The sequence below is a fragment of the Podarcis erhardii genome (assembly GCF_964252035.2).
Source record: "Podarcis erhardii genome assembly, chromosome: 1".
NCBI lineage: Eukaryota > Metazoa > Chordata > Lepidosauria > Squamata > Lacertidae > Podarcis > Podarcis erhardii.
Genome location: NC_138497.1, coordinates 83,521,423 through 83,537,507, shown reverse-complemented (window position 1 = coordinate 83,537,507; position 16,085 = coordinate 83,521,423). Strand labels below are relative to the sequence as shown.

General features: G+C 45.1%; 1 protein-coding gene across 1 annotated transcript; it reads right to left on the bottom strand.

The window, feature by feature from the left end:
- Positions 1-996: 996 nt before the first annotated feature.
- LOC309331180 (extracellular calcium-sensing receptor-like) lies at positions 997-11,817 on the bottom strand (the record flags this gene model as incomplete). The annotated part of the gene is made up of 6 exons (XM_081843242.1): positions 997-1,928; positions 3,236-3,359; positions 4,152-4,373; positions 7,344-8,165; positions 10,150-10,388; positions 11,754-11,817. The coding sequence occupies 6 exons, from the start codon at positions 11,815-11,817 to the stop codon at positions 997-999; spliced, it is 2,403 nt and encodes an 800-aa protein (XP_081699368.1).
- Positions 11,818-16,085: the final 4,268 nt, after the last annotated feature.

The window sequence follows — 16,085 nt, the reverse complement described above, 5'->3', positions numbered from 1 at the left end:
AGGGAAGGGATTTGCTGAAATAGATAATAGACCTAGAATACAAAAAAGGGAGGTGTGAGGAGGTCAAGGAAATAAGCTAATGAAAGAATGGTACTGAGGAGATCTGATGCATTTTCTTTTTTGCGTTTTTGTTTTCGTTTAATGGGCTATATTTCTCTGTTGTTTTTTTCTTTTCCCCCTCTTTTTTATATTGTGGTGTGTTGTTTTGTTTTTGCTTAATGTGGTATGTTTATTTTTTCTTTCTGTAATTGTTGAAACTTTAATAAATATTATTTTTTTTAAAAAAAAAAAAAAAGAAGAAGAGAAAAGTAAAGGACAGACCGAAGATTAATTTTTTTTTATGGAAGCGTTGAACAGAGGCTGTCCCTGAGCGATATGATCTTTGAAGAGTACAAAACCCACACAGAGGATGCCTGTTTTCAATCTGCTTGTGAAAATTAGCAGAGATCGCAAAGAAAGGAATATATGATAACAACAAGAAGAGAAAGAAAGTAATAAAGGACTATCTGGATTGAACTGGATAGAACTGTCTAATTAAAGCAGTAATATAAGTGATGTTTGGACTCGTTCAGAGTTTTGGACTCGTGCGGAGCTTGATGTATGGGTACCCCCAACAAAATTTAAAATTTGGCTGTATAATTTGGAACTAATGTGATTTGGATAATGTGATGTGATTGGCCTGTTAATAAAAATTATTTTTTTAAAAAATAAAAGCTTCCCTAAACACTAGGTCCCCCCCCTTTTTTTTGCCAAGACATGCTCACTTGCCTCTACAGCTGATGTCATACATGACATCAAGTGTGGACAGGTAAAAAGATCGCTGGGCTGGGCCAACAGGGGCTTCTGAAGCAGAGATCAGCTGACCATCGGTGCTTCTAGGTGTTGTGCTCTTTACAAGGGGCTCTTTCTGGCTCCCCAGGCCTGGTGTAGATAAACAGAAAAGTGGGACAGAAACGCTTTTCCTAAATATACCGGTACATGCTGTCCATTTGTAGCTCATGGAGCATAAGCAAAGTCTCCTTTGCGTGGAAGTTGTCTGCCCATAAGGTGGTCCCTGTTATTCTTCTTAGGGTGCAAGATAATTATGTAGCATTTGGGGAAAAAGAGGCAAGCCAGCAAACCAGCTCCAGAAGCCAGGATGGCGAAGATCTCCACGGCCACCGTGTACTTCCCTGTGGCACTGAGATAGGAGGGCACAAAGGAGACCCAGACGAAAGTGAAGACCAGCATGCTGATGGCAATGTGCTGGGCCTCGTTGAAAGCTGTTGGCAGCCGGCGGGCTGGGAAGGCCACCCCTAAGCTAATGGTGGCTAGAAAGCCCAGGTACCCCAGCATGGTGTAGAAAAACTCAACTGAGCCTTTGTCACACTCTAGGGTCACGAGAGGCCCCCCATGTAGTGGGTTCTGTGATGGGAATGGGGGGCAAACCGTTATCCAGCAGACACATACAGCAGCTTGGACAAGGGAGCAGCCCAGAGTGATGGCGCCAGGGAGCTTGTAACCCACCCACTTCTGGAGGCAGCTGCCAGGCTTAGAAGCTCCGAAGGCCATCACCACAGTCACCGTCTTGGCCAGGGTTGCAGAGAGGCAAATGGCAAAGACCAGGCCAAAGGCAGCCTGGCGGAAGGAACAAGTGAGCTGGGATGGGTGCCCAAGGTACATCAGAGGGCAGAGGAAGCAGAGAGCCAGGGAGGTCAAGAGGAGGTAGCTGAGCTTGCGGTTGTTGGCCTTGACAACTGGGGTGTGGTGATGCTGTATGAAGATACCCAAGACTGACAGCGAGAGCAAGAAGAACAAGGAACTGCAGGTTGCCAGCACCACACCCAAAGTTTCCGTGTAGGACAAGAAGTCCACGATGGTTGGGATGCATCTGTCTTGCTGCTCACTGGGCCATTGTCCTGGAAGGCACTCCCAACAGGTGGCACTGTCTAGAAGGGAGGAGCATGCAGAACAGGGGTGTTCACTGTTCTGGTGTATTAAATAAGACAGGTTTTCTTTTAAAGGCGGGGATGGAGAATCTGTGACCAGTGGTGGAGCACTGGGGGGCAAAGAGCAGGAAGGGGCGAGGCTGGCGTGCGTCCCGGGGGCGTAGCACACAGCCTGTGGGGGTGTGGCGCCCAGCACAGGTGGGGGGGCAGCTGCGATGGCACCCCACCAGGAGCACATTGCCGGGGGCTGTGCACTCCCCCTGCACTCCTCTTCCTCCACCATTGTCTGTGGCCCTGCAGATGCTGATTGGCTACAACCCACAGCATCCCTGATCATTGGTCATACTGAGGTGAATGGAAGCTGTTGCCCAGTAACATCTGGAGGGCCACATGTTCTCCCACCTCTGTTTGAGGGCATGGCAATCACACACAATAATATTGGGGATAGAGTCATGCAGTGGCTACAGTGATCGCATTGGTAATTTAGTTACTTGCCACCTCCACCACTCAGAAGGACTTGGTGAGGGAGCCTTCATTTCCTATAAGGCACATTTTTGGCTGCATGTGGCAGTGGGTCAGGGTTGCATGCCAGTTATGGGCAGGAGTAGATCTAGCTGTGGGTGGGGCCTGTGTGCCTCTTCCCCCTCCCCAGCCTGCACACACACTTTCATGTGTATACAGCCTGTGCTTCACACACTCATACACAATCACAATCTCTGTGAGCCCCTTGCATGCCTCCCCGGCTAACTGGTGCTGGAAACAATTCAGGAGTGTTCCCCACATCTGTTATAAGCAGTAAGACCCATTGCTTTAGTGGAAATCCAGTGGGGAGAAAGCAGCCCCCCTCAAAAGCAAACTTGCACCATGTGCCGTTTTGCTGGTCCTTTCACTGTAGGACTTTGATGTGGAAAAGCAGCACCGTGAGCAAAATAATGCCTTCTGTGCCAGTCTGAAAGAAGGGGTAGGGAACATGTGATCCTCCAGATTTTGTTGGATTACAACTTCCACAATTCCTGATAATTGGCTATACTGGCTGGGTTTGTTAGGTTGGCATCCAGAATATCTAGAAGGCTACATGTTCCTGCCCCTGCATCAGAAGCCTTCTCTTGGGCCTGGGCCAGATATAGGACATTGTCCCATATATAAGAAGTGGTCCTTTTTACCACTGCTGTCCAGAGTGTGACCTCTAATGGATGCATCTTGTTACTGTCTTGGGTACTTGGGGTGGGGATGTGGCTGGAGAGGCTGCCCGCCCAGTGGTAATCTTCAGCCACTGAAAACCCAATGTCTCTTAAAGTGGTGTTTACCTGTTCCACTGGCAAACTGACCATGGGGGCACTGCAGACAGCTGTAGCAGCAGTGTGGCTTCCCCTGCAAAGGCAGCTTCCTATATCCAGGCAGGCAGCTTTCTGAACAGATTGAAAGAGGCACCTAGGAGGAAAAAGGAAATGGAAGACTGCTTACCTTCCCCAGGTGCAGTGACATTGCGGGACCGACACTATCTCACATGACAAGATCAGATGATGGATCAGTGTGTGGCTGGCAGGGGAGGTCAGCAAGCCTTCCTCACTGGCTAGAGCTATGGATTCAAGCCTGCCCACAAATTGGCCTATCATAGGCAGGCTACAGGGAAAGGCCATTTACAGGAGGCAGACCCAACTCAGCCTGTAGGCTTCACTTGGGTCTGCTCTTTGGGAATATAAAGCAGCCTGCCTCCAGCCTTCTCAGCCACTTTGCCATTAGATTCAATCACTCAGTCAATCAACATAGTAATAAATCAAACCTTATCAAGTGTCAACCAATGCATGATTATAAAGTAAGTAAATCATATTTTTAAACTTATTTCCCAAGTTGCTGCCTTATTATTTATTATGTGGGGTAAGAAGGGGGATGCCTTTGCTTTGAAGCTGGACTTGCTCAAAACAAGGTTTTACAGCCTAATTTCTAAGCTTTAAATTTTTGTTGGCAAGGGTGGGATTTTAAAACTCTGATCAACCTGTGTAGGAGCCTGGAGGGATAAATTGCAATTAACATACCCTTTCCTGCCCATTAAAACCCATCCCACAAAGAGAACCCCCTCAAACAGAACATGCAGGGTGGAGAAGGGAGAACAGTCTGCCTAGTAAGCAGAAATGCTTTTGTTTGCTCCAAAATTTCTAGGCCTGATGTTACCTCATTAGAGAAGGGAGATAGGGAGAGGGTCAATACAAGTAAGGAACTTACCTGAGCAAGGCCCCCTGCCCACCTAATGGCATTGTCATGAATCAGAAGCTCTTTCCTCAGCTGAGGTCTGGAACGAAGAACTCCAACTTTTTCAGCCCTGTAAGAGCCATTGGGCAAAATCTGCAAGTTCATAATATCAAATGTAGCCGGTATCTCGCCATTCTTGAAAAAAATCTCCTCTGATGAAGAGGTAAAGTTGATATTCTTTAGATAATGATGGACCTAAAATATCAAGAGAAAGAGAAGAAGTGGCTGCTTCTCTATGAAGCTGATTGTGTGTGTGTGTGTGTGTTTGCTTATATAACCTGATTAATTCAGATGATGATGATGATGAGAATAATAATAATTTTATTATTTATACTCTGCCCCATCCACTCTGGGAGACTCACAGCACATATAAAAACATAGTAAAACACGAAACATTAAATAGTCTTGACAGGAACAGGCATCAGGGAACCAACAGAAATGTGTTTTCCTACAGGGAAAGCATTACATGTTTTTTATCCTACTATATATTTTAGAAAGTGGTTTGTCTTTCTGCCCATCTGTTTTCTATTCATCTGAACACCTCTTGAGATATTGTTGCCAAATTTGACATGGTTATTCCCAAGATGCAGGCACCTGTTTTGGTTTACATTTGGAATTCAGGTGCTGAGTCAATACGTTGGACCAAAACATCTCAAACTTCACCAGTTTGAACAAAACAAATTCCTTCCAGTAGCACCTTAAAGACCAACTAAGTCAGTTCTTGGTATGAGCTTTCGTGTGCATGCACACTTCTTCAGATACACTGAAACAGAAGTTTCCAGACCCTTCTATATAGTGAGAAGGTGGGGAGGGGTATTACTCAGAAGGGTGGTGGGAATGGGTGATTGGCAGATAGCTGTGATGAGCCTGTTGACGACTCTTAACGACTGCAATAGGTCTTACAGGAAAAAGCAAGGGGTGAAAAGGTGAAAAATGGCTTTGTCATGTATAATGAGATAAGAATCCAAGGTCTTTGTTCAGACCAGGTTTTTCCATGGTTTTGAGTTTGGTGATAAGTTGTAATTCAGCAGCTTCTCTTTCCAGTCTATTTCTGAAATTCCTTTGTAGTAAAACAGCTACTTTGAGATCTTGTATAGAATGTCCTGGGAGATTGAAATGTTCTCCTACTGGTTTCTCTGTCTTGTGATTCCTGATGTCCGATTTATGTCCGTTTATTCTTTGGCGTAAGGTCTGGCCTGTTTGTCCAATATAGAGAGCTGAAGGACACTGTTGGCATTTTATGGCATACACAATGTTAGACGATGAGCAATTAAATAGTCCCGAGATGGTATGTGTGATGTTGTTGGGGCCAGTAATGGTGTTGTCCGGGTGTATGTGGCAGCAAAGTTGGCATCTGGGTTTATTGCAGGCTCTGGTGCCAGTGTCCGTGTTAGGTCTGGTTGTAGTATTATTGTGGGTTAGGAGTTGTTTAAGACTGGGTGGCTGTCTGTAGGCAATGAAAGGTCTTCCTCCCAGAGCTTGAGAAAGAGAACTGTCATTGTCCAGGAGAGGTTGTAGATCTCTGATGATGCGTTGTACTGTTTTAACTTGGGAGCTGTATGTGATGACTAGAGGTGTTCTGTTATTTTCTTTTTTGGGTCTGTCTTGCAGCAAGTTCTCTCTGGGTATCAGTCTGGCTCTGTTGATCTGTTGTCTAACTTCATCTGTTGGGTATTTTAGTTCTAAAAAGGTTTGTTGTAGATCTCTTAGGTGAGAGTCTCTGTCTGTAGAATTGGAACAGATGCGGCTGTAACGTAGTGCCTGGCTATATACAATGGACTGTTTGGGATGTTTGGGATGGTAGCTAGAGGCATGTAGATATGTTTGTCGGTCAGTTGGTTTATGGTATAAGGTGGTGTCTATGTGCCCATCCTGTATTTTTATAGTAGTGTCCAAAAAATGTATTTCTTGCATAGATTGATTCATTGTTAGGTTGATTGTGGGGTGAAAATCATTGAATTTCTGGTGGAAGGTGTCCAGGGTCTGTTGACCATGTGTCCAGATGATAAAAATATCACCAGTTTGGACACCTCTGAAGATATTGCCACCCATTTTGGAACAATGGTATTGCAGGAGGCACCCACCAAGAGTGTAATCCTACTAGCTGAAGGGGTCTGCCTTGCCATCACATTCCCTGCAGGTTACATTGGCAAAGTAGGACCCAGAAGAGCTAAAGTCTCCTGTTTTCTGCAGTGTGGTCCGGAGGAGGAGAAGGAGACACAGCATCTCCTTCCTTCTCCCTGCTTCCTACCATATAGGTTTCTGAAGACCCTAACTGATTTGAGGCTGAATCCTGATTGGATGTTCCCCAAGTCAACTCAGGTCAGGTGGCGGACAGGGGATATGGAGAGCTCTAGAAACTGATAAACAGGCTGGAGGATTTCAGAAGGCCATTTTCACACAACTCTAGTATCAATCAGGTGTGGCTTACCATTTATTTACTTAACAACAGTTATACGCTACTTGGTTGTAATAGAGCATCAAAGCAGTTTACACAATAAAAGTGGGGAAATAAAATTATTAATAAAAGACAGTCAAAAACAGGTATTTTAAAAACATTCAAAACTAATTAAAATCAACAGTGGGCTAAAAACAGATTGAAGCACATGTAACTTTTACACGTCTGGAAGTTGCTTGGTTTACCCAAGTCACTCAGTAAGAACCAGTGGCCTTGGAGTTATTTCTCCCTTCTGCTTCCTGTTCCCTCAATATGAGATTTATTGGTGCAACATGGAAAAGTCAAATGGCCCAACCTGAAGCCACCTTAAGATCTATGTTGTACTCATCCATATTGAAGATCCCAGTCCTGAGCTGTATTAAGTGGTGCAGACTGGATAGGAAGATATCTAACTGAGACAAGTGGAATGGATGGATGGACTGGTTTTCTCTCCGGTTGTATTTTAGCTGCCCCCAGTGTGCATGTGTTTGCACATTTCCACTAAGTGGGCAGGGTGGGTGGGGGAGGCATGATTGGTTTGAGTTCTTGCCCCATGACCTCTCTCTGGCCCTGACTCTGCCAAGAATATTGCTCCTTGCTAGCAATGTTTTCTTGTAACTTTTAGGACATTCAAGACTTCTAAAGTTCTTCCAACCTAGAACCCAGTTCTGCTGAACTCTACACAAGCAGCAACTGAGTCTAGACAAGGAGAGGAACAGTTGACTCACTTGCCATGGCTGGAAATCCTTCGTTGTGGCACACCTTCCATGGGTGAAGGGTCCTTTGTCCCATATGCAGGAGATCATGTTGTGGTAGGCTGTGATGAAGGCCCTGGCTGCAAGATAGGCCTGATATGTGGCAGCCCAATTCTCTAGATCGAAGAGGAGCAAGTGGCTGGCACCCACCTGCTCTACCCCAGTGCAGAGTCGGGGTGTGTTTTTTCCATCAGTTTTTTCTAAACCTGGCCAAACACAGTCAAACAGATTTTGCCAGAGCACTTTCACCAAATGGCTGTTGGGATAAGCAGCAGGGCTAAGCGTGGTCAGGAAATGATCGAAACCTGAGATTTTATCCGAATGAATCCTCAGATCCAGGCTCCCATTCAGGAGCTGTAACGCCTCCTTGGTGAACATCTCTGGGATCACAGCAAGGCTCGTTGTCAAGATCCACGTCTTACCAGTAACGTTTTGTGCTTGTAGAGCACCGGCAAGCAGCTGGAAGTGGATGTTGTAGCAGTGGCACAAGAAAACACTTGCTAGTGAGTTCCCAATGTCCCTAGCAGCTGCACTCATCTCCAGCCAGGAATAGGGGTCATGGATTGTTTTGGACAGGGCAAGGCAGCCCCCTGTCTGGCCCAATTCCTTCTTCAAAACGGTCTCCATCTGAGCAGCATCGCTGCCAAAACTCACCACACCCACCCATGTCCAGTTGAAGTGCTGCAGAAGCTGGCAGAGCATAGAGGGCTGGTGGCTGCTGGAAGGCACGGTGCGAAGGAATGATGGGAAATGGAAGTGGTCAGAAAACTTGGGATCCTGAGAACCATGGCTGATCTGAGGGATAAAAGAGGGAATCACGGATTCTCTTTCAGTATTTTGTACCTTATTCCTTACTGCCTGCTCTCTTCAGACTTATCTGTCATAACTTGCCATTCTGTCATGGATTTTTAATAAAGCATCCTTTTCATAACACCATTTTTAAAGAATGCACAAGGAAAGGAGATACACAGTAGCTGAACATCACCATCATTCTCAATAATAAAATGAATAATGTTTCCATATAGCTCAGCGGTAGAGCATTTGATTTGCCTGCAGAAGGTCCCACTTTTAATTCCAGGCAACTCCAGTCATTGTTGACAATACTGAACTATATGGACCAATGGTCTGACACAATATAAGGCAGATTCCTGTGTTGCTAAGTGACTACAGTAGGCAAATATGGCACATGGAGCAAATGGGCACTGTCCTTGCTCAAAGGAGACACAATGGCTGAGAAAAGTAGAGGCTACAGAGTTAGAGAAAGGGAAAACAGAATATAAGGCACTGAGCCAAAGGAAAGTAAGATGAAGAAAAAGTAGCACATTTGAAAAAGGAAACTTCCCAGCAGTTTTTAAAAAGTGTTGAGATGAAAGCAGTGCAAATATCAGAGCTGAACTACACATTACACACAGAGAGATATGCAATGGAATCCACCAAGCCTTCTCCCTCTTCTTTTCGTTCTTTAGGAAAATTGTTTTGGAGCAGGAAAGTGTGTGTGTGTGTGTGTGTGTGTGTGAGAGAGAGAGAGAGAGAGAGAGAGAGAATATTCTTAATCATTTTTCTGCCCACTACTTTTCCCCCTCCTGCCTGTGCTCTGTTATCTGTGTTTGCATGTAATGTAAAGTCAAAGGGAATGTAATGACATTAGTAAAATGTTAAAATACATGGGTATGGGAAAAGCCTGAGGGAAGATGGGGTTTCTACAAGATTATTAAGTTCCAGGAGAATGAAGAGGATGAAAAAGAAAATTGAAGGAAGATGAGTAGGAGAGATGTAAAAGGAAGAATAAATACTGTATAGTGATTGCAAAGATGGAGAAGGAACTTGATGAAGATAGAGGAAAAATAGGTTGGGGATGTTAGATGCTAGCGAAATAAGTCAAAGGAATAAGCTGTTATGTTGCACTCCTAAGCACACCTACTGCGGAAGGAGCTCCCCTTGAATTCTGTGAGCCTTCTGAGTAAATATTAATAGAACTGCGCTGCACACATGAAACATGTCAACAGCTATACTAGGACAGCATCACGTAACAATATTATGTTGACTGACATTACAGGCAGGCAGGTGTATAGATTGCAACATGGTACACCTAACAAACTTCTTAAAAATCTGTCATCTGCTTCCCTACATTACCAGGAAGCACAATAATACAGAAGCCAAGGCTGGCCAGCTGAAATCTGTCTTCTGTTTTCATTCATCCGGTAATTCCTGCAGCACTGAGTTGCTTTATTTACATTCTCTGTTCAACTATGTGAGTTGCCAGTATCTTCTCTCTCTCTCTCTCTCTCTCTCTCTCTCTCTCTCTCTCTCTCTCTCTTTCTCTTTCTCTCTCTCTCTCTGCTGACCAGAGTGTGGAAATGTTCAGAGAGCTTGGAATTAAGAGTTGGAGCACCCTGAGCAGCTCAGCAGACTCCACCTGTGCCATAGACAGTACTGACGAAATGTTCCTTATATTTAGCACCCAGGGTATGATGAAATTAGTTGGCAAGGACACTTTCCCAGTTCTTAGAATGAGAGATGGAGATTTCATTTTGAAGTTGGAAGAAGATTTTGATAAGAAAGTCCAAGGTCTCTATCACACAGACAAAACTTCCTGCTAATTTAACACATTCCAGCTGTAGAGACAGAACGAAAGCTGTGGAAGCACACAAATGTGTGTGCATGTGTATATGTCTACAGCAATTCTTACAATTACCCTGTTAAATCCATTTGATTACTTTTTGTAAACTGAGACCATCTAGCAGGATATATAATTGATTTTCCTAGATACACTGCTTACCTGAGGGACTCTGTAGAGGGAAAGCACTTGTGCTATGGGCTCTGACTCTGGGGAAGTCATTGCCCCAATGATACCAAGAAGCAAAGGCCGAGAGCAGGAGCTGAAGTTAGGCACCAGTTTTTGTGGGCCTGATAAAAAAGAAAGGGCACCTTTCAGTGCTTTGGTTGGTGAGATGCATGAGTCATAAAGCTGGAGGCCCAGGGTGATATTCTGTACTAAGCCAGGGTCCTTATTTGCTTCTGAAAGGGCAAAGAGAATGGCCAGAGTGTGCTGGAAAAACCGAATGCGGAATCTGAAAAGGAAGTTTTGAGCACAGTTGGTATTTGTCTGAGCAGATATTTATCAGAAGATCCACCCCGCCCCCCACAGAAGAAATGGTCATTTAAGCACAATAATTATTCTTCAATGCAACCTCCTTCTCTAGGTCTAGCATGAATTTGATCCTAGTAAACTTGTGACTTTCTCCCTTTCAAATGAGAAAATGTTTGAGAGAAGGCATGGGTGAGCTTACTCATGTGTGCAGTGTGCAGTTATAATGCTCCTGCTCTGAGACTCCCGTCCAAGCTGAAGAAAGGGAGCACAAAAAGTCACTTTCTAGAACCTCAATTTGAGATCTAAGGTTAATGATAGCCAGCATAATGACGTGTGTGGAGAGGTTTGAGTGTATTGGACAGAAGAAGAAGAAGAAGAAGAAGAAGAAGAAGAAGAAGAAGAAGAAGAAGAAGAAGAAGAAGAAGCAGCAGCAGCAGCAGCAGCAGCGGAGGAGGAGGAGGAGGAGGAGGAGTTTGGATTTGATATCCTGCTTTATCACTACCCAAAGGAGTCTCAAAGCAGCTAACATTCTCCTTTCCCTTCCTCCCCCACAACAAACACTCTGTGAAGTGAGTGGGGCTGAGAGACTTCAGAGAAGTGTGACTAGCCCAAGGTCACCCAGCAGCTCTATATGGAGGAGCGGAGGCGTGAACCTGGTTCCCCAGATTACGAATCTACTGCTCTTAACCACTACACCACACTGTGTTGGACTTTGACAAAGTAGCCTGCATTTTACTCCCAGTTCATCCGTGACTTGGGCCAGTCACAAGGCTCATCCAGACATCTTATTTGTGCTGCATTTCTGGGCACAGGTCCAAACTTTAAAGCTCCATGACTGAGCATTGTTTTTCTTTGTTCTGTCCCTGTGCTTTCTCCAGAAAAACCCACACTGCCACAAATGGCAATGCAACCCAAAAGGCAGTCTGGATGAGCCCCGCAGCCTAAGCCTTCACAGAGCTGCTTTGAAGATAAAATGGGATAGCTCCTACAAAGGTCACCTTAGAGCATTAAAGTGCTCTCTGGCCCTTCATATGTTGTTAGACTCCAAATACCATTACCCCAGTCAGCATAGCCAATCGTCAGGGACAGGGATGATGGGAGTTGTAGTCCAACAAGAGGTTCCCCATCCCATTCTTAGACTGAGACATAAATGTAATCTTACAGCATAACCTGATTAATGTCTACTCAGAAGTAAGACCCACTGAATTCAATGGGAACTGCTTTCATACAAGCGTGCATTGGATTGCAGCCTTAGTCTTTCTGGCAGTAGAAGAAGACAGTGTTTCCTTTACTTTTTGTAACAGCCACAGGTTTTTCTTCCATTAATTCTTCTTTATATCCGTTAATTTCCTCCATCGTAAGGAATGTACTGGAAGTGAGACTTACCCCTTGCAGCTAGCTGCTTGTGGCAGACTTTTGAGATGTGTTATTGTGGCGTGCACACTTGCATGGGCAGGGGAGACTACCCCAATTACCACATCTCCTTGAACTGAGAAATCTGGCATGGCAGCAGACATCTGGGGGTGGCCTTTAAGCCATTTGTTGTTTACTGAAGAAGCTTCCCAGAGCAGAACAGTAAAAGCAAGTGCAAGGAAGCCTATGGTATTCATTTTCCAGTGGATGGCAGTGTATAGGATCAGCACTGGGAGAAAGTGTTCCACATGGAGGTCAGGTCTGTGCTGCACAAGGTGAGCAAATCCTCTCTCACTTGTTGATCATCGGTCCACTGAGAAGCTTCATAAAAGCTGAGCGCACTGGCCTTCCTTGAAGATAATAGCTGAGCTTTCCACAAGAAGGCACACAGAGAGGAAATACCCAGTCTCTGGATAGTGAATTCAATTAACTTCTTTGTTGCGCTATGTGTGTCCTTCTTGGTACATTACCCTTGATTCCTGTGTTCAAAGTGTGCAGTGAACACAGTCATGACATATAGTACATATATGTCTCCAGGATATTGTATTTCTTCTGTGCTTCTTTACGAAAGCAACTTCTTCCAAAACATCAAACTTACCTCTTTGGGGCATAGCATAATCAATGAAAAGTCTATAATTAAACTAATTATATATCTATATATCCCCCTCCCAAACAAATTATAACTTTGAGTCAAACTTCCTCTATTTACTATATATTTGGAAAACTGTTTGTTTGCTCTGCATTTGAATACCTCTTAAGATATCAAAGACAACTTTTGCATGATGGTTCCTGAGATCAAGGAGCAGGTTTGGATACAACTGGGTGCCATTTTGAATCAAGATGGCAGACCACACCTTTAAAAACTGCAGTGATTTTAACAAAAGTTTGCTTCACAGTTCATGAGATTAAGGAGCAGGCTTTTGCTTATGCTTGGATACAACTGGGTGCCTTTTTTTAAAAAAAATCAAGATGGCAGATCTGCACTAATTTTTTATTTTCCTAGAATTCCCAAGCAATGCGGGTACAAGGCTGCTATTTATACCTGGTTGTGTTTTATAATAATCACAGATGGCCATCAGGATCTGAAAAGGAGAAAAGGAAATCACAGCTCGCCCTTCTAACTAGCAGCTGAGTAGCTGATTGGCAAGGGTGTCCTACTGCAATAGCTCTAGTAAACCAGGTTCCTCCAGGATGCTGAGATGGTTGTTATTCTGTTGGTTCTGTGTCTTATATAAAGGCATTCCCTCACCTAGGTAAGAACAAGGTGGTGTAGAAGTAAATTCTTACCACACCATCAAATTATAAAATGTATTGATTTAAATATGTCATTAGCATTGGGGTATATCTTTAGCACTAGGATAGTAATAATGGACTGGTTTGGGGGCACATGGGGAATAGAGAGAGAGACTGTCAGGGAACAGTGGTTTGCAGAGGGACATAGTCCAGAAGGCAGAAGCTGGGAAATACTGGATGGGGAACAGCTCGGAGAAGAAACACTGGAAGAGAGAGGCTTAACAGATTCACTGTCTCTGGAAAGCATTCCTCCACCCTCCCCAAGGTCAAGAAGAGCTCAGAAAGTGGCAGAACAGAAAGCACACAAAGCACAGAGGGTACAAGCTCCGATTGCAAGACATAGAAATGAGGTACATTAATAGGGACGTAAGGGGACGCGGGTGGCCCTGTGGGTTAAACCACAGAGCCTAGGACTTGCCGATCAGAAAGTCAGCGGTTTGAATCCCCGCGACGGGGTGAGCTCCTGTTGCTTGGTTCCAGCTCCTGCCAACCTAGCAGTTCGAAAGCACGTCAAAGTGCAAGTAGATAAATAGGTACTGCTCCGGCAGGAAGGTAAACACCGTTTCCGTGCACTGCTCTGGTCCGCCAGAAGCGGCTTAGTCATGCTGGCCACATGACCCGGAAGCTGTACGCCAGCTCCCTCGGCCAATAAAGCGAGATGAGCGCCGCAACCCCAGAGTCGGCCACGACTGGACCTAATGGTCAGGGGTCCCTTTACCTAAGGGGATGGGATCCTTAATTGGGAGCACCACCATGTCTAGGAGATGTGTTCTTTGTTCTCTTGCTGGGATTATTAAAGTTTCTAACTGGTAAGAAGACTCCTTTTCCTTTGTTCTGCCTATCTACTGCCACGGGGGAGGAAGCCAATTCCCTGAAGCCTGACACAAACCCCGGAAATTGCTTGGGGATGCTGACTGTCCTGTCCTGAGCCTGCCTGCCTGCCTGCCTGCCTGCCTGCCTACCTGAGGGCAGCCAGTGCACATGGTGGTGGTGGCTGGGCCCAGAGGGCGGAAGCCAAGAAGGGCACCCAGCAGAACTGGTGCCAGGATGGGGGCGCAAACGTGTGGTGGAGGCAGGGAGAAGGCACCTCCTGGCCCGTGTCACTGGTCAATCAAAGGCTGCCTTCCCTTGCTTGGGCAGCAATCCTGAGGTAAGGCCAATTTATTTATTTCGCAGCAACTCACATAAATGCAGTGGAACGTGAGTGGAATGCATGTAAGTAGTGGTGTTCCTGTATTCATGCCAGGCCCAGCTTTCCCTTGGTGCTCATTATATTAGTGAGTGGAATACTATATATCCTTCACAGCTGGTTTTCTCAATTCAGACTTGATTGAAGTGGCACTGGATGTAACCATGCAGTTCAGTTGACCACCCTATTCCTATGTGTTTGTAAAGTCCTCATGAAAATTCAACAGCATCTTTGCGCAACCTTCTCCTAATACACATCTGTTCATATTAAATTTGGCTGAACAAGCACATTTTTGCAAGGCCTAAAATAATGCATTCTTGTATGTTATTTTCAACAAAATATGTCTGTTTTGTGGACATTCTATCCCAGTCTATGCATTTGGAGGTTGGATGGCGGCTAACAGATTGAGGTTGAATCCTGACAAGACAGAAGTACTGTTTTTGGGGGACAGGAGGCGGGCAGGTGTGGAGGATTCCCTGGTCCTGAATGGGGTAACTGTGCCCCTGAAGGACCAGGTGCGCAGCCTGGGAGTCATTTTGGACTCACAGCTGTCCATGGAGGCGCAGATTAACTCTGTGTCCAGGGCAGCTGTCTACCAGCTCCACCTGGTACGCAGGCTAAGACCCTACCTCCCCGCGGACTGTCTCGCCAGAGTGGTGCATGCTCTAGTTATCTCACGCTTGGACTACTGCAATGTGCTCTACGTGGGGCTACCTTTGAAGGTGACCCGGAAACTGCAATTAATCCAGAATGCGGCAGCTAGACTGGTGGCTGGGAGTGGCCGCCGGGACCACATAACACCGGTTCTGAGAGATCTGCATTGGCTCCCAGTACGTTTCCGAGCACGATTCAAAGTGTTGGTGCTGACCTTTAAAGCCCTAAACGGCCTCGGTCCTGTATACCTGAAGGAGCATCTCCACCCCCATCGTTCAGCCCGGACACTGAGATCCAGCGCCGAGGGCCTTCTGGCGGTTCCCTCATTGCGAGAAGTGAGGCTACAGGGAACCAGACAGAGGGCCTTCTCGGTAGTGGCGCCCGCCCTGTGGAACGCCCTCCCATCAGATGTCAAAGAGATAAAGAATTACCTGACGTTCAGAAGACATCTTAAGGCAGCCCTGTTCAGGGATGTTTTTAATATGTAATGCTGTATTGTTTTTAATACTGATTGGGAGCCGCCCAGAGTGGCTGGGGAAACTCAGCCAGATGGGCGGGGTATAAATAATAAATTATTATTATTATTATTATTATTATTATTATTATTATTTTGGGACACATTATTTGGCTGGGGAACTGCACTGCAAAATTCAGAGATATTTGAATTTTGAAGGGTGTTTTGGTTCTTGTATGGTTTTTGGAGCACGCAGATGACATAGCTTCACCTTTAAATGTTAACTGAATTGAACTTGTCGCTCATTCCTAGATGTGTACATAGAAGGTAGAAAGGTTGCCATGAGATTCAGTAATAATGAAGGGAAAAGCTGAAAGTAAAATTTATTTAGGAAAGCGAAAACGAAAATTAAGTATACAAGAAAATAAATAAGTGACATAGGAAAGGATGTGTGTAAAATGTCATATGTTGGGGCAAAATATCTAATAGTAGTAGAAGCTCATGAGAGCACCAGATTATGCTCCTGGACAGTGAAGTCACCTCTATCTTGAGCAAAGCTTGAGATTGAGATAGGCATGCAGCTGGCATTTATGAAAACAGAACAGGTGGAAGTTTGAAGAG